A 19,043-nucleotide genomic window follows, 5' to 3' on the forward strand; every position below is an offset into this window, starting at 1 on the left:
TCCTTGTAAGTCCACACAAATACATCTTTATGCACCATAAAGATTTTAAATGTCGTGGCCTTCAATACCGAGTTCCAGTCGTCTCCAACAAGTATGTTCCTCAGATTCTCTGTGTCGCCAAGATTAGTGGCCTCTACTAATGGCTTTCTGTATCTTATAGCTTTCCCTTCAAAGCAATGGGCGGGACTTTCGTTAATCTCCATGTTGCCTTCTTTGTATTCCATGAACTCCAGTGGAAATACCTCCTCATCTTTTAGCTCCTCGACACCAAGCATGTAAGAATGGAAGAGCTCATAATCTTCCATCTGCCAATGGAAAAGTCCATTTAGTGAACTGGTCTCGTCTCCTGAATATTCTTCCAATTCTAAAATGCCTTCGTCATTCGGATCCATACGAGCTCTTCCCTCATCTGTCCAATGTTCCTCATCTAACTCAGACTCTGATGACAATGCCATTTCTTCACTTACTATTTGAGCTCGAAGATCAATGGAAAACTTCCATCCTCCACTTTCTATTGACAAAATATTTTTCTTCTAGTTGTAATTCACTTTAACGGCCACTAGCCATCCTCTTCCAAGAATGGCATCATATCCCTTTTTCTTCAAGGGAATCACTACGAAATCCAACACAAATGGTTGTGTCCTGATGGTTACTTGTTGAGCCACCAGAGTCCCTAGGGGCTTTATACCCTATTGGTCGGCGCTAAGCAGGTTGAATGTGGGCGGCCACAAGGTAGGCTTGCCCAGTTTCTTCCATGTCTCCTTGGGGAGAACATTCACCCCAGACCCACCATCCACGATGGTGTCCGACAGGATGGTTTCGAGGATTCCCATCTCAACCATTGTCGAGTGATGGCCATTGCCTACTATCAGTAACATTGAATCTATGGCCGACCCCCCTGATACAGTTGGTTGTTCCTTCGTCTCCGACAGGTTTGCATGGGCATTCAATAATGTCATCCTTAGTTGTGGTACCGTTTGTAATAGGTCTTGAAGTCTAATGGGCACCTCCATTTGCAGCATCTAATTCACCAAGTTGTTCTCCCCCTCCAATTGTCCAGGAATAGTATCTTTCATATCTTTTGTAACCTTCATTTCCCTTTCTACATCTTCCCATGCCTCCTGCAGTCTCTGCTTCTCCATGTGGGGATCAAAGGATAGGTGGCCGGCTTAGCCTGATTACGAGTGACAACAAGAACTTTTTCCTCGTCAATGTTAATGAGGTTTACTTGTTTTGGGCAGTTGGCATCTTCATGGTTTCCTGGACCACACCATCAACATTGATCTGATTTAGGATCTACAAGTTTTATGACTTAATCCCAACAATCAGATATACTTTCCCGATCCAAGCAGTAAATTTGTGGCTATGTATTTAAAACCGTTGAAATTATAAAGAAGAATCAGGACTGATACAGAGGAATTCTAACCAATTACATAAAGTTAATTTTATGCTTTTACTTAAGCAATTTAACATAATTGAATTGCAGAAAAGAACAACACATAATCAACTAACAGAAAGAAATATGAGAGATAAGAGGCACAACACAATTTGATATTGGAGTTCGCCCTGTGAGGACTACATCTACGGGTCTTGCTCCAACTAGTGGACCGATCCAATTAACTCCAAAATCAAGCACAAAGTGTTACAACATCATTACTTTGCTCCGATGTACGGGACTAAAAAATGTCCTCCAAAAATTTCTCCCTTCTTAGCACTTGGCCATTCTTCTAATTCCTCTCAAATTGAATTTCAAATTTTCAGTGCCTTGAAAAAGGCCTCCTACCCCCTTTTTATACATAAAATTAGCCTAAAATAGGCTAAAACAAAATTATATAATAATAACCCCTTTAACAAATTACATTTGTAATAACCCCCTTAAGCCATTTTGGGATTTTGGCTTTTACTGATTTTTGGAGTTTACAAATTAACAATATAACAAAAAAAACCTTATTTCACTAAATTGGCAGCTTTGTTATAAGATAAATAATAAATTTTCTATACATATGTCAAACTGTTCACGTGGCGTAGTGGTGGGTATGCATTTTTAGCCCACGGCCAGTCGAGGGTTCAAACCCCCCCAGCGGCTCCCTTTTACCATATTTGATGATGGTTATAAGTTAAATAGAATATCATTGAAGGTAGCTTCAACCGCCTGCCGGTGGTGCAATGGTCATCGGCTAGATCTCTGGGGCTAGTGGTTGTAGGTTCAAAACCCCACCGTCCACCTTTTATCACCACTTTGCCGATGACATCACGTGCTACGTGGACCTACTGGATGTCAACACGTTTCAAAGCCTTTGCCTTTGCCAACTCACCAATGACTATTGACTACCACATCAGCGTCGGCCACTGTCATGCCACATGTCATCATTTGATTGGTCGGTTGACATCATGCTGACATCATCTGTATGGACATGCCACATTGTTGGGTGATGTCATCATCTCTTTTGGTCAATCGACTTTGACCGAGCATAACTTTTGCATCCGAGCTCCATTTTCGACGAAACGAACGTCGTCGGAAAGCTCTCGACAAGACCTTCAATTTGGTGCTAACTTTGACCAATTTTGGAAAGTTCCAGATTTTGCCTTTCTGACGGCCTCTGAACTAGGGTTTGACCAACCTTTGACTGGCCATAACTTGAACATATAGACTCTTTTTTCATCCGTTCAAGTTGCATGGGATTCAAAATTTTGAGTACTTAAACATGGTACTGATCGTTGGAGTTTTGGAGATACTTCAAATTTCAATGAAAATATCCTTCGGACACTGGCGAAGTAGCGCCAATGGTTACATGCCCGGCATTGGATTATGGACCTTGCCTAGGAATCATAATGTATCCAATTCTTGTTGTCATTGTCGCCCTATCCTCCTTGGCAATTGTTTTTGTAGCTATCAGATGTGGCATTGTTGTTGCCCTGGGTCCTTCATAGAATGACCCAAGATCTAACAGATATCACACATTGCCTTTTTGATTGTTCACGGAACGCTTATAGAGATTATTCGGACCATACTTCCTAGTATTATCGGGCACGCTCCCTTTAAGTGACCTTTGTCTTTGTAATCCGTACACCATATTTCTCCTTCCTCCATGCGACCAGTGGCTCCCTTCATGGACTTAAACTCCTTCCTCATCCGCTCCAAGTCATTTTGGAGGGCCTGTACTTTCTTGTTGGGTTCCTCCTCCTTGTCTCCACTAATTTCCTCATCAGAGGACTCATCACTCTTAGAGTAGGACGAGGATTTACTTTTCTTCTCCTTTTTCTTTTTCGTCTTGCCCTTACTTTCTAAGTTCAGGGCACAGTCATAGGCATTTGCATATGATGTGGGCAGGACTATTTTCATTTTACTTCTCAACGCCCCGCAAAGTCATTTGACAAACCAACATTTCTTTAGTTCATCTACAGGTTGAGTACCTATCCGGCTAAGAAGATCTTTGAGCCTTCAATTGTAGGCTCGAATGGTGTCCTTCTTTCCTTGTTTATAGTTGTAGATCTTCGTGACAACCTAGCTGTTGTCCCGTAGCAATCGAAATTATACTTGAAATTCTTTCTTTAGATTATCTCAAGTGGAGATCTTTGCCTTGTTCATGTCAAAGAACCAATCCACGGCCACTCCCCGTAGGCTGGTTGGAAACTGGTTCAACCACTCGTTGGCATCGGTGACCGAATTGGTGGTCCATATGGTTTCGCATGTACGACAATGCCATATGGGGTCTTCCTTCCCATTGCTTGTGAACTTCTAGAGTTTTTTCTTTTGAGACATTGTTTTTCTCGTTCTTTGATGACCACTCAATCTTGTCCCGAAACTATTAGGAATTTGTCTAGGTAGGTTACTCTAACCACCGTGTATGTCCCTCCGACACTTTCTTGTGCCCCGGTGTCTTCTTTGGCCTTGCCTCCCTTCCTACTACTTTACAGGCTCTCTCTCGTAGTGGTGTATGGAATGAATGCAGAAACTCTTCTCTTGTCTCCTTGAGCATTGTTAATCTGTTGATCAAAACACAGTCCAGAAAGGTGCAGAGGATTTTGACACAAGCAAAAATGGGAAAATATCAAAATCCATTTTTTATTTTCTATGTTCTAGTATTTTGCATTTTCGGAGGTCTTTGGGGCATTTCTGGGCTTTGGCAAGGCCAACTAGTAGTAGCGCTATGCTTAAGACTTCGAACAATAAATGTACTACTCTAGAATATCTTTCCAAAAAATTTGACAGTTCATAATTTCGAGCTATGAGTAGAAAGTTACAACTTCTACAAGTAGACATAATTTTTAATATAGTTTTTTTATAGTTTTTATAATTGTTAGAGTTTATTTTGTAATTAATTAGCTTGTGGACTTTTCGTTTTCATATCCAAGGGATAATTGTGACCCTTGGGAAACTTGTATAAACTCTATTTTTTGAAATGAATGGATCACTTTTTGGCTTGCAGAACATCTACTGTTGCATTTTAAATGTTTTCAATTTAGTCACAATACCGTAGGTTCTACACTAGGTATTGTAACTTGAATTCATAATTCAGATCATCTATGTCTTGTTTCCTCAAGCAACTCCTCATTGCTTCGTACTCACCATTCCAGCGAACTGTGGCACCCCTCGACAGTTCCGGCGCCTTCTACACAGTTGCCTTCAATCACCCTTGGTGATTCCTTCAACTTCCCCATAGTCCAATCTTCGGCAAGTTGGCTTAGCCATTGCCTTCGCTCGGCTTGGATTAAATCCCCCTGCACAGATTGTAATTCATCAACATCCTCCCTCAAGTTCCTTTTTTTTTTAAAGATTGGGCATTTGACATATACCATTATATAAAAACAAAACAAAACACTCTTTTATTTATTTAATCTGTATACATCATGTGTCGACTCAAGCGACAGTTACAGACTCAAGTGCTTGGTACCACAGCTCAAAAGCTCATGGTTCCATTTTGTGACGTCGTGCATCTCTTTCCTCGTAGAAATTCTTGAGGGTATCCTAACGGCATTCCTCGCATTCTACTTCTTCCCTACGTCTCTTCTATGCCAAGTATGCTTGTGCAGTCATATGGGGGAGTTGGTCTAAAAATTTGTTCATGGTTGGGCTTGTGTGCATAGCATTCCGTAACCTCGTTCTCTGTGGCTTCTCTCCATACGAAGGTTTCGAGGCCTACGCGGTACAGGATGTGAAAGTTCTAGGCTGCCTCGTGCTCACCTTCTACAATTTATGTTTCGTCGTCGTCATTCATTTTTCGGTTGTGTGGTACATTTATTCCCATTTATCCTCGGCTTTCCATACTACTCCGGATTCGAACTGGCAACGGTGCCAAATGTTCAACCCGTAGGTGAACAGGAAAGAAACATGTAATAACTTAACAAAATAAAATACTATTCATTCATCAAATGCTTTCCGTACATAACAATAATGTTCCATACAATGATGCCAAATACATAAGTGAAAGCCACATTTATAATACCCGATACGGTGCTAATGAAACGACACAACTGTGTCCGCACCAGTAATTGCCTAACTACCCATTTTGCCGGACAACATGAAGTTCATTCTTCTTTATTCCATAATCTAAACTCTGATGATCCTTGAATGATTTGGGGCTGCCTTTATATATGTTACAATGAGAATGTCAGCCACGTTGGAAAAGCTATAACTCGTCTCTTGAATATTCGTAACCCTTACACTTCATTCATAATCGGTGATAACTTATATTGCAAACTCAGACGATAACTTGGAATTGTTAATTTTTTAATCTAATTGTTTGTAGGATGCCCAATAGCTATATGGTCTCATTGGAATATAAGTATGAAATTATTTGATTATCTTCATGAGATTTTTTGATTAATTTTAATCACTACTATTTGATTGTTGTTATTTATTTATTTATATCTATATGTACTTTATTATCATTTGTTTATTAAATTATTATTAATTCCAGTATCAAAGAGGAGATGCTACACTATGCTTGAACCTGGTGATCTCGTAAAGAAAAAGGACCAACCACCTTTGATCAAGGTGCCAAAAGGAGGTGGATAGAAAACTATCAAATTTACTACACAAGAAATAGTGTTTCCCACAAATTTCATGGTAGGACAAGCACTAGAGAATAAAATGCTCCTTAGCTAAACAAAACATCAAAATCTTTCTGTTATTTACTGTTGCTCTGTCTAGTCCTATTGTTATGCTTTTAGTCATTTGTGGATACACGCACACACACATTCCTATGAAATATGGCAGACCTTAAAGATGAATGTAATGTCCCTGCTTTCCCATTAGGTTCAAATGTTGTAACCTACAACCATTTGTCAGTACAATATCAAAAATGGTATATAAAAAATATTAGCAATATTAGATTTAAGTAAAAACTAATCTAAATACTACCCAAGCTACCCATCCTAATCATTCGGGAGAAATCCTTTCTCCAATCACCTAACCCTCTAGTGAGAACTACATCTTAATTAGGTAATTGTCATAGAACGAGCTTCTCCCTTAGGCCTCTTTGGGATCTCTGATAACAATACTTGGTAGAGATCTCACCTCTACCAAGTCTCTTATCTATGACATATGCATATGTTTGACCACTACAATATATATTGCCTCTAATGGATCCTCTAAAGATCCCTCTGTGGATCCCAATTTGGAAATCCAACATTCGACTTAGAATGCCCTCTAGACCTTGAGTTCTCCTTTAGAGAAACTCGACATTCTAAATGAATGCCCTCTATTCTTTGAGTTCCCTATTAGAGAAACTTGACATCTATAATTAGATGCCCTCTAGTTCTTCTTGGTCTCGTACTTTATATCTTCTCAGAGTTATATAAAACTAATTCTTAGTTTCCCCTTCACTTATTTAAATTATCTTTTCTCTTCTTAAGATATTCCTCCTTTCCCTAATAATCCATACATTGAACTAATTACTTGTTTTAATGTTATCGACTTGTGGTTTGATCCTTTCAAGAATCTATCCTCCACCTTTGTGTATTACATTATGCCGCAATCTTCTCTCTTCTTTGTTATACAAACTTCGCATACGGTACTCGTTCTTTTATGCACTTAGTTCTCATCTATTTGCATCAAACACTGAATGCGGGTCTATGAACTTCCTCCTGATTTATATACTTGTTACGTCTCGATTTCCAGAATTGTCTTTGTAGTACGTTATCTCTTCTAACTAATTATGTCGTTAGCATGTCCAGTAGAGTTGATTCATTGCACTCCGCTCATTCTCCTCTAGGTGAGCTCTATCCTTTGTTTGTACTCACTTGTATTTAGTGTAATCAATGACGTCTTTCTATCTATGTTGCTGTCACAATGTTGGCCCTTATCTAATTTGTGTGGTAATTTGTCTATTGTCTATGCATTCTTAATTCTGGATTTTGCATATCTATATAATATTTGAATCACTTCTAATGCTTAGCGATTAGTTTCATCTCTCTCTCTCTTGCATTTGGCAGAGATGGTAATCTTATTGTTTGATTGCTCCACATCGTGCTTCCTTCTTTATCTTTTTATTGATCAATGCATTGTATCTAGGGTGGGCTGGCTCATTATTGTGGCACAGTTTATTGGTCCAATGGTGTCTCCAAGTAGTCATGCCCGTAAGTAATACTTCCCTCAACACTTATATTTTCTCTTTTACTTTCCTCTTGACATGGTCACATATGTTTCTTCCCCTTCGTGATTGTACTTGCACATTGTTGCCTTTCACCCCTTCTGATCTATTATACCGGTTTGACTCACAGTCCAATCCAAGTTGGCAGTGTTGAGTGGGGAGTCTCATATTCCTGTGACTTCTTGACTTGCATACATGGAGTTTCCTCTATTTTCTTCGAGTTGTGTTATGCTTGGCGTGATGGTCTTTATATTTCATTCGGTCTATGTTTGACTATCGATGGGATGCTTGTTCTACTGTCTGTCACCCACGCAGAGGATATAATTCTTTGCTATTCCTCTTTCTTTATTACCAGTAATCATTTTCCGCCTTTTTTTATTTCTCCCGCACCTGCGTTCTCCTCCTTTATATTGGATGTATGGTCGTGACTTTTGGCTTATGTTGTATATTTTTGGATTATAGTTAGTTTACATTATATAATATAACATTTTAACTTATTCAAATAAGATGTTTGTATTCTTAATAATTTACATTTGATATTTATTATTATATTATGTTATAATAATATATTATTATATTATATTATAATAATATATTATAATATTTAATTATTCAAAGAGAATTATTCTTTATTTATTTAGGGAATATCTTTATTTATTATTTATTTCTCAAATCTTTCTCTATATTTACTTAAAATTATTTGTCGTTACCCTATATCAAGATAGCGATATCACAATGAAGTTGATGGAAGCACACTTGCATTTGGCCATGGTTAATCCTCAAACCATAAGAGCAATAGTTTTTTAGAAAGATGGGTTGACCAATGGTCCCATCATCAACTTGTAAGAAATGATCATCAAATTAAGTATTTTGCCGACTGAATTAGCTCATTGTACTAATGATAAAAAGTGAACTCCACTAAGGCAAATGAATTCTGCACATTGTGACCATTTGGCAAGGATAGTCATGAAAAATCCCCTTGTTGGGAGTTTATTCAAAAGAACCCTCATAAGAAAGATAAAGGATGGTAGGGTTAAAGAAAGTTCTAATTTATCTGTTGTAAAGGGTAATGAACTAGAGGGATAGTTGGACAGATGATGAAACATTGGTTTAAAATCAAGATACATGCCCATGGTGGTAAGTTTGAGTCATTCCATGGGTTAAATTTCACAAAGTTTGGTAGATAAACTTGGTTTGAAGACTTTTAACACCCTAAGCGCAATGGTTTGGATCAGACTACATATGCTGATCAATGTGAATTGAGTTTTGCCAACATTGGCATGTAGTGATGGTTAAGTTGTTATATTCTTGTTCTTGCTGTCAAGGTTCAAATCCCACTATGGACGAGGTTCCACATTTGTGGCCTCGCTGGTTTGTAGCTCTTAGTCAAAAGCGTTTACCCTTTAAAAAATGTAAATTGAGGTTTGTTGTTGGTTCCTAGAATGTTGATGAAATTTTAATTGGCATTGCTTCTATGGGCAGTTCTGGAGTTGTGTTTGGCAGTGCTCCTAGAATAAATCACATTACATCATTGTAATGTATAATATAACCAACTAGTCTATATATATATATATATATATAAAACCAATCTTCATTAGCTCATGAATTCATTATGGAGAAGACAGAGATGGTCAGCCAAGGATTAAAATTTACTGATACCATCCCATTTCCTTTTGCAGCTTTAAGGACATAATAGTTACCAAGAGCAACACAATTTTCAACCAACCGACACAACTAACCGACAATGATACAAACTTAATATGGACCAATAATACATTGGTGGATAACTAATTTTAGGGATCTTATGTTGACTACAATAAGGTTAAATAAATAACACATTAGATATATAAATAGTGCCAAATGTCTAATTTGTAGAGCATCGAAAGTTCTAAACATATATCAAATTAAAAACTAGAGCTTACAACAAGGATCAAGAGAGCCTATATCAATAACTACTCAACCCTGCTACCCTCCTATGTGTGCTCGTAGGATAGGTCTTGGATGATTTTGCGACCATGGTATATGCTTTTGTCCCAGGCTCAGCCTCAATGACATCCACATCATCCTTAGGGTAAACCCATTCCAAGTCTTCATCACTAAAGACATGATCTTCAAGCCCTATGTTCCACTCTATTTGTGGATCAAGCTCCTATAAAGTGATAGGAGATGTGTCAGTGGCCAAGGTTTGTCTATGATAGAGGTGATGGTTTTAATGAACACAAAAGATTATTTGACCTTTGCACTGGCAACCAAATGTGCCTTTTGGGGTGCACATGCTCGAATATGCTCTAGTTGCGCCCACATCTTGAAGCGCTACATAGCTAGCTCAAGATACGAACTGCAATCCTCTGTAGATTGAGCACAGAATGTCTCCCACCACGCATTCGAAACTAGGAAAAATAAGTATCAATTCTATTCTATAACTTTGAATTTATCAATGTAAAATAAATGTTAATAGTTCATAAGTAGAAAAGTTTAAGATTTAAAACTTAACATATGACACGAATATATTTTCACCTGGCATCATCCATGTCTGATTTTGCTTTTCTTATTTCTTGTGCAAAGAAGTCTCTTTGTGCATTCCTAAACATCTCTAGCTCACAGACTACATGTACTCCAATTAATGAATTAGGTTGCATTCGCTCTATAACTTAGTAGAACCCACTAAACACCTCTTCATTGGCCTATAAGGGACCAAACATAGCCTCATTCCTTGAATAAATAGATCTAACGGCCTCCTTCAACCCATCCATGTCCTCATACATATAGCCCATTATGGGATTCTCTTTATTAGCAACTCATAGGAGATTAACAAGAAGCTCTATGAACTGCAATCATTGTGAAAAATCGAAACATTAAGCTTTAAAGTTTTAAGTTTTACTTTTAACAATGAACTAAACAAGTGTGAATGAAAAATAAGGAATGAAATGGAAATGAGAACAAAAATTGCTGCAGTTGTCATAGAAAATTTAATCAGCCATCTCAATCCTTGTACTGGTCTTCGCATGTGATGATGTGGTCCACTCCTAACAAACTTGTTTCAAACTGGCCTTGGATTGAAGCAAGGATTACAGTGTGATAAAATTGGTTGCAAATCAGGTCCTGCTCTTTTTTATTTGTGAAAAACTGTCATAAGGTTGAAAACCCATGTATGATTTTATAATGATTTGCAGATATTCTTTGTGTGCTCTAGTTTAACAAGATCCTTTAACATGAGGTCAAGGCTCCAAAACTAGGTAGGGTGCCTCTCCATAAGAAGTCAACATGAAAGTTGAAATAACATAATTTCCTGCATTATCTATGACAATTTGTACCACCTCCTCCAAGACCTCATAAAGATACTCATCATTTTTTTCTTTTCTTGAAGCATCAATTGACTTCAAAAACATTGTGCCAACTAATAAAGGAAAAAACAATTTAGTAAAATGATAATAATAAAAACTTAATCATTAAATCAATGTACTAAGTTACAAAGTGGTAAGTACAATTACCTGATGAGGAGACGAGAATTTGGCAGCATTCTACTTCTTTAGTTGGTCCGACCATTAGTCATGATGGTTCAAAACTTTCTCCTCCACACCTTACATTGTTGGGCAATTGTGGCTTTGACATTAACCACCTTTTGACTCAAAATAAGACCTTTTAGCTCCTCATCATTAGAGGCTTTGAACCCCACATCACAAACAGTAACAACATCTATCATAATTTGCCAATAAGGCAGCCTAAACCAAATTAAATAAGTATTAGTTTTTACTTCAATTTGAAAATTAAAATAATTAATGTGGCATACTCCTAAAACTCAAAAAACAAGACATAAAAATCAAAATAATAATGAATACCTCACTGCATGAAATTGAATGGTGTTGCAGAACCAAAAATCTCCAATTGCATTTTTTGTTCCATTATGCTTCTCCTTATTCAAACCTATGCCTTCAAGCTGGTTGGGCACTTGTAGTCTTGTGTTGAACAAAAAGTGAATCTAATGTGTTTTCTTTTTACAAATCCAAGGCCCAATGCTCACACTTACACTGCCACAGATATAGGAAATGAAGGTCAAGGAATTGAAGAAGCCTCTCCCCCAATGTTATCCATTTCTTCCATTTTCTTTTGTTTTAATTCTTTTCTTTTCAAATTCCTTTGATTGAACTTAAGCTTCGCATATAACATCAATGGGTGTTTGTGTACATGTTTTGGCATCATGGTGTGATATTAATGCAAGATGATACTTCAACCAGTTAATACATCCCCCACTATATCTCGTATTGCAATGAGAAATCTAATCTCTATGTTGTTTCCAAGGTCACTTATAGATGGGGAGGCTTGGAGATTCCAGTACTGGTACGACTATTTCTGAAAAATGGTAAACGTAGAGGTATTTGGAGACGTCAATTTTATTAGATTAATCTACTATTTGTGAGAAATGTCATAGATTCATAATATAGTGCTTTGAAAACAAGAACAATGGAAAGTTTAAGTATGAACATTGAACATTAAAACCAAAGGCAAATACTAAAGAGTCAAAGACTAATAGTAATGTATCATTTACTCATTGAGTCATTTAATAGTGCGTCATATAAAGTCAAATAATTCAAAACTCATATTGTATATTTGATTTTTGAGTATTGCATATGAAATAATTGTTAATGATTATAGCTTCAGTCAGCTAAAACATAAGTATAAATGAGATATAATAATAAAGAATAGTTCTTTATTATATATCCACATATTATTAAATTATTATTATTATAGAAATTAGATATATATACACACACAAATTTCATAATAATAATATGTACCGACTTGGACAATTCATTGATGATTGTTTTCGAAATCTCACTATAAACCATGATGAAGATAGACAAACAAACAATGGGTATGATAGAATGAAATGAATAACCTGTGTGAATGAAATGGCAATCAGAAATATTTACTAATGAGTTAGCATTGAGAGACACCACATCATAGAGAGCAAGGGACCTTTTGAGTCTTGGAGTGCCCGACTTCATAAAAACAAACAAATGCAAGGAATGATGCTGATGAAAGTCTTTGAAGGAAGCAATGAGGTCTTAAACATATTCCACGTCATGACTAGACTAATCTCGATGCCGATATACAGAGCAAGGAATCTATGAGCAATAAGAGGATATCATGTTGTGTAGAAAAGCCCGATAAATACTATGCAAAGACTCCGGGTCGTAAGAAAATCAACAAAGGCAGGTCTCAAAAGATGTCCAAAGATATTTTAATCAATATTTGACAATGATAACATCTCCTAAGTTTGACTCAAGCTGTCAATGTAAGATAGGTCAAATGCAGCGATGGAAGCTTTTGTGTGTTGAACATTCAAAAATTCTTCAAAGGATCGAAGCATGTGTTTGAGCATAGGAAATCTATGAGGAGGATTCCAAAGAAAGAATCGAGCCTATCGCTGGACATAATAGGGAAAAATGCCGTGAAAGAAGAGTTCCAAAATAATATACGATGACCATGTCAGAGGAACTGAGGACAGGGTAAACATATGAGGATGAAGTTCAGATTTTAAATTATCATAAGCTCAATACAGGATAACCGGTGGTTTATTAAAAATAAAAATAATAAGTTGAGGAAATTAAAATTGAAAAGTTGCAATTTGAGAGAGATGCACTGTTTCATTTTGAAAAGTCACTTTCAACTATAAGTAAGATATCAAAACTATAAGTAAGATATCAATAATGAAAAATAATGAATATAGAAAGAAGAGTATTTGCTGACTTACAAAGTTGGAAGATTTTTTCACAGTTTCCATCATCAGTTGGAAAAGCCACAAGGATAAAGGTGGAAGATCAGTTTGTAGGTCGGTGCTTGCAAAGTGTGGGAGTTGGAGCTTCTAGTAAGTCGGTGCTCATAAACATAGGGGTTGGAGCCTACAAAACATTGTAAAAGAACAATTTATATAAGAAAGCAATTATTTTCCGTGGTTTTTCTCCCGCATTGGGTTGCCACGTAAGTATTTGTTTCATTGTGTTCATATGCGTAATTGTTTATTTCAGTATTTTAAGTTATTGTGTGGATAAAAATTTTAATTGGTGATAGTTATTATATTACTGATTCACCCCGCTCTCAGTACAATCGTGTGCTCTTCAGATATTGGGATTTAGTATTGAGTATTTATTATAGACTGTGTATTGAATAATAAATAACCTCTTTTATCACATGACTTGAGGATACCTTTTGACTGGTTTTGGGTGTACTCCTGATTCCCCACTTGCTACATGTTGAGATTGATTGATAGTTTTCGGAAGTGTTCTATTTTTAGCTGATAGGCTATTTTAATTCAAGGTATGATGCCAGATAAAAAGTATGTCAGATTTCTTATAGCCGTTGGTGATCGGAAGAAAAAATTAAACAAAGGGGTGATGCGTTTGAACATAAGACTCTATTGTGGGTTGTATCAAGAGCACATGGTGCATCCCAATAGTCAGAGTTGCCATTTCCATTTCTTAGTCACTTTGTTGGATCTTCTTCGCCTCTACCCTCTACCATTTTTATGTTACATCTCAATTCGAATGTCTTTCCCGACGCGCAACTTGAAGATAGTGACACATGCATATCCCCTTTGCACAAGCTCTTTCCAACCAAGAGAATGTTTCTTCCAGCAGTGGAGCACCAACCGGAGTCAAACCTGCCACTTCTGCCTTCTGCAGAAATGCAGAGTTAGAAAAGGAAGGCGTGGAGGCGGAAGGGTACTAGGAGGAGTCGGTTGACATGATCAAGGACAATGTGATTGTCTTGCAGACCAATGAAGAGGAGAGAATTCAAAGGCAGACTGTAAAATACGAGATTCTGAATTGTGCATTTAGAAAAGAGCCTTGGCAATTAATGTCTTCCTACTCGACTCTGGAAACCCTAAAGATAAATTTATCACACGTACTTTTTGATAATTTCTTTATACAATTTAAAAGCCTCATTTCAGATTCAAAGCATTTTGGAATCATTGCTCACCTCACCTCTAAAAACGAATATCAACACATTTAATGGAATTAGAGCAATTTATTGTTTAAATTTAAGATCTAAAAAGTCCAAGGAATTGTTTCTTATGATAATTTTTAGTTACTGCCTTTTTATCAATAAAAAAAATTAGTATCCAAAAGAATTATACTAATTTTTAGTTATTGAAAGAACTTTAATTTATCACTGAATTATTTTTAGTTGAGGCATATATTAGTCCTTTTGTTTGGTTATACTTTAACTTTTATTTACTTTCAAAAGCTAAATTCTTTATTTATAAGATTATTCAAGAATTAGTTATTCTAGAGAGAATTTGTAGATTTTTACACAGACTAATATTGGAAAATAAACATACATTAAACGTTATGCAAGAGGAAAAATAATATTAACAATTTTAATAATATGATTACATTTTAAGAAAAGTTGGTTTGATTATTAAGTTGTATTTTTTTTAATTATAATAATAAATATAATCTTTAAATTTCCAAGATGAAAATTTTGAAAAATTTAAATATATTATTTCTAGAAACATGTAGATTCAAATATGTGATTTTCAAATCATGCCCCCAATGTAAAAGGAATACTGACAAAAAGAACGTTCCTTAATTTTATTTTTACAAATTGTAAATAGTACCAAAAAAACACTCATTATTTCTTTTTCTTTTTCCCTTTTCCTATATTCCATATTTGTTTAGTTTTAAAAGCTACTTTTGATTATTTACCAGAATTTTGTATTTACTGAAGTAATATGGTGCATCTGAAGTACACAAATTTTTTAAATGAAATAAGAATTTGTAAAATAATTTCTTTGGAAGAATTCTTTACTTGTGAAATTTGTCTTAAATGTCTAACTTTCTGAAACAGAGAAGAGAGACTAGAGCTAACATTCACGACCATATCTAGATTTAGGTGCGTTCACCTGATGTTCTCCTTAAAAAGATACTCCAAAATTCAAAACAATCCCTACACAAAGGAATAAAGAGAATGTTCAAGTGCAGTATTTCTCTTTATAACAAATTAATGTCCACGAGTTTAATACAACCATCTGTATTTGTGGTTATGCATATATTGTACAAAGCATATCATGCTATCAGCGTAACCAATGCACCTTGTTGGTGCAAGTGCTAGTCTATGAGATTTGGAGATATTTATTTAGAGATTTAAGCAATTCTTTGTCCACTTTCTATTGCTGTCTCAAGTAAAGGTGGTTGGCTCTTTATATTCTAAAGAAGGGGTCACTCTTAGATGAAGATCCTTGCAAGAGTTACCAAGAACTAGCATGCTGATCACGAACTTATTTGAACAGATCACAAGAATTGGAGGTTTATTTTCCCCTTGGATTGATGGAACCATGTTTGTTAGACATCATTTCTTTTGTGAACCATAGTCCCAACCTTGCAACTCTAGGTGCAATGGATCTTGTCTGTTTAGGCATGAGCACTCCTTGTTTTCTTAGGCCAAGAAGAGCAGGTATGTGCCACTAGCTTCATCTCTTCTTTGAAAGGAGCATCGACTTAAGGTATTAGGAGAGGTTTTAATGGAAGTACCTTTAGTTCCTCTTTGAATAGTCTGGTAAGCTCTCCTTACCTGTGGATGTGCCCTCATGACATTATCAAATCATTCATCAAATGATGCCTTTGGTTCTTCCACCTTGAGTGATAACCCTACTTTCCAGCGCTGCTATCCAGCTCTGTTCTTTCTCTTTTTTTTTTCATTTTATTGGACCCTTCTCTCGTGTTCTATTTGTTGTATCCAGATCACATAGTTACAGGTCAAACCACTTTGGGTTGATCTCCTTTTGACATGCTTTTTGTATTTTGATATTTCTCAACACATATGCCTCATTTCACTCCAGGACTTCCCTATTGTACTCAAGTACTTTCATGGCTTTCTGAAAATGAAAATGAGGAGAGACTTTTTCTGGTGTCCTGTCTACTTCAAGGTGCGAGGAAGACCTCACTTTTTAGTCTTTACATAACCTTCAGCTATCAAGAGAAAAGGTGCCTAGCCTTTTATTGTAGGGAATATTTCTTTTTCATATGGAGGAATTCGTAGTGACCAAGAAAATATGTAATCTGTTAAACATTAAAGCTTATGACTAAAAAGAGTCGATAGTTTCAGATGATGACAATATTTTCAATCCAGTACTAATGCTAACAACTTAAATAAGTGTGGTGATTTTCAAACTCAAAACAAGCAGAAAAGTATTATCTATCGTTTTTCTTATCTTGGCTTTGATAGTTTAAAAACTATACCTCTTTTGTACATAGATTATTCATTAGGATTCTAAAGTTCTGGAATTTTTATATTCTCTCCTCTGGCTTTGCATTGTAAATGCTCATTTTTTAAGCAAAATGTTTGAAGCTAGGCAAGTCATTATGTAAAACTAACAATTCAATTTTCATGAATTACACAATTAAGCAATACTATACATGAAGATGACCATAGGTATGCAAACAGAATATATGAAGGCCTCACGTGAACACTTCTGCTTTTTATATCAATATGTTATGGATCAAGCAAATCTTATTCGGTGGACATTTGTTTGACTGGTATTATACGTCATATCTATTGTTGTTTATTAAATTATTATTCTGGTCTTTTGTATGACACTTTGGGACTGAAAATTGATGTCTTGGTAAGCTAGTTAAGGTAGTGCATTATTGTTTTCTGGTTTTTCGTTTTATATATGACTGTAGCATATCTGTGGACACAAAGCGCTACTTACCAACCATGAAAATATCTTTTCAGATATGCATAATGTTTCGTTGTATTTCAAATTAGACTATTCAAAGCTTTGGAGTATGATAAACAGAGTGATACCCAATATTGTATTATTCCTATTGCAGACCTATTTGCAATCTTTGACTATCAGGCTGGAAGAAATGAGGGTAAAGAGGAGAGATACAGAACAATGGATGAGGCATCGCTTGCTTCCCGATGACCTTAGGCATCGTGTACGTCGCTATGACCAATACAAATGGCTTGAAACCAGAGGAGTTGATGAAGAGCATATAATTCAGAGCCTTCCAAAAGATCTCAGTCGTGACATCAAGCGGCATCTCTGTTTGGGCTTAGTCAGACGGGTGAGTGACATTTATGATGCAAAATGTCTTCCACCTTGAATTCAAGAATTCCCTTCAGTCCTGGGTTCTAGTTTCAAACCTGTTTCATCATCAAATTACTTGCAATGAGTGCTTAGTAATCGCATATTATTTGATCTGTCATTTGGATGTCGCCTTAATAAATTTGTTGTTTGGTAGGTACCATTGTTTGAGAATCTGGATGATCGTTTGTTGGATGCAATGTGTGAGCGCCTTAAGCCATCCCTTTATACTGAAGATACATACATTGTACGAGAAGGAGATCCCGTTGATGAGATGCTTTTTATTATTCGTGGCCATTTAGACAGTGTTACGACGAATGGCGGACGAACAGGATTTTTCAATCGTGGTCTTCTTAAACAAGGAGATTTCTGTGGGGAGGAACTACTAACTTGGGCTTTGGATCCCAAAGCAGGTGCAAACCTCCCATCATCAACAAGAACAGTGAAATCTATGTCAGAGGTAGAGGCGTTTGCTTTGACAGCAGAGGATTTAAAATTTGTTGCTAGCCAGTTCAGGCGCCTACACAGCAGACAGGTTCAACACACCTTCCGCTTCTACTCCCAGCAGTGGAGAACATGGTCTGCTTGTTTCATTCAAGCAGCCTGGCGCCGTTACTGTAAAAGAAAGGAAGCCCGACTTCTTCTCAAGGAGAAATTGCACACTGCAATTGTAGAAAACAGCGCCGCTGTTTCACCCAGTTTTGGAGCAACTATTTATGTATCCCGTTTTGCTACAAATGCTCTTCGTCATGTGCAAAGAATGCGTAATATGAAGTTGTCAGAACGGACAACACAATTAATTAAACTGCAAAAACCATCAGAGCCTGATTTTAGTGTTGAAGATCCAGAATAAGTTTTGTAATAACATTTTTCATTGTAATATGTGGTGGAGGATTTTTTTCAGTTGTGTGCAAATACAAGTCTTGTCTATTTGGTGAGCAATTGGACTGAATGAGCACCTTGTTCCTGATTAACTCTGCAAGAGATGTATTCAACTTGAGGAAGTTGGTATTTTTATAGTAAATCAATTTTCAAGTTGTGATTAAGTACAGCATGGCAGTCAATGTGCTTTCTTTCTTGTAATCAAGATTTTTAGATAAATCCTATGCATACCACTTTTCAATTCCTGCATATTTTGCTCCCTACAGATTGCTTGGTAATTGTGAAAACTAAGCTGTATCATATCTTTGAGGATGCAGAAGCAAATTATCGGTATTATCAACAATAATGAAAATCTGTTCATTTCTTGATTGGTAACTTCATCATTTTGTGATGGCACACATGTAGCAGCAAAAATTGTTTGCCTGGCAAGTTAGAAGTATAATTTTTTTTTTAAAGTATTTAAAAGCAACTAA

The 19,043-nt window shown here is 36.3% G+C and overlaps 1 protein-coding gene across 3 annotated transcripts in view; it reads left to right on the top strand.

The window, feature by feature from the left end:
• LOC149550633 (putative cyclic nucleotide-gated ion channel 5) overlaps positions 1 to 18,739 on the top strand; it is a 334,184-nt gene extending 315,445 nt beyond the window's left edge. For all 3 annotated transcript variants that reach the window (XM_089793616.1, XM_089793618.1, XM_089793617.1), the window contains 2 exons: positions 17,432 to 17,668; positions 17,846 to 18,739. In XM_089793616.1, coding sequence (XP_089649742.1) covers positions 17,432 to 17,668; positions 17,846 to 18,541 — 933 coding nt within the window. In that variant the 3' untranslated portion in view covers positions 18,542 to 18,739. The remainder of the gene's footprint in view (positions 1 to 17,431; positions 17,669 to 17,845) is intronic.
• The last annotated feature ends 304 nt before the right edge of the window (positions 18,740 to 19,043 follow it).

This window comes from Cupressus sempervirens, chromosome 7 (assembly GCF_028749045.1).
Source record: "Cupressus sempervirens isolate cs-2001-9-10 chromosome 7, ASM2874904v1, whole genome shotgun sequence".
In the NCBI taxonomy this organism is placed as follows: Eukaryota; Viridiplantae; Streptophyta; class Pinopsida; order Cupressales; family Cupressaceae; genus Cupressus; species Cupressus sempervirens.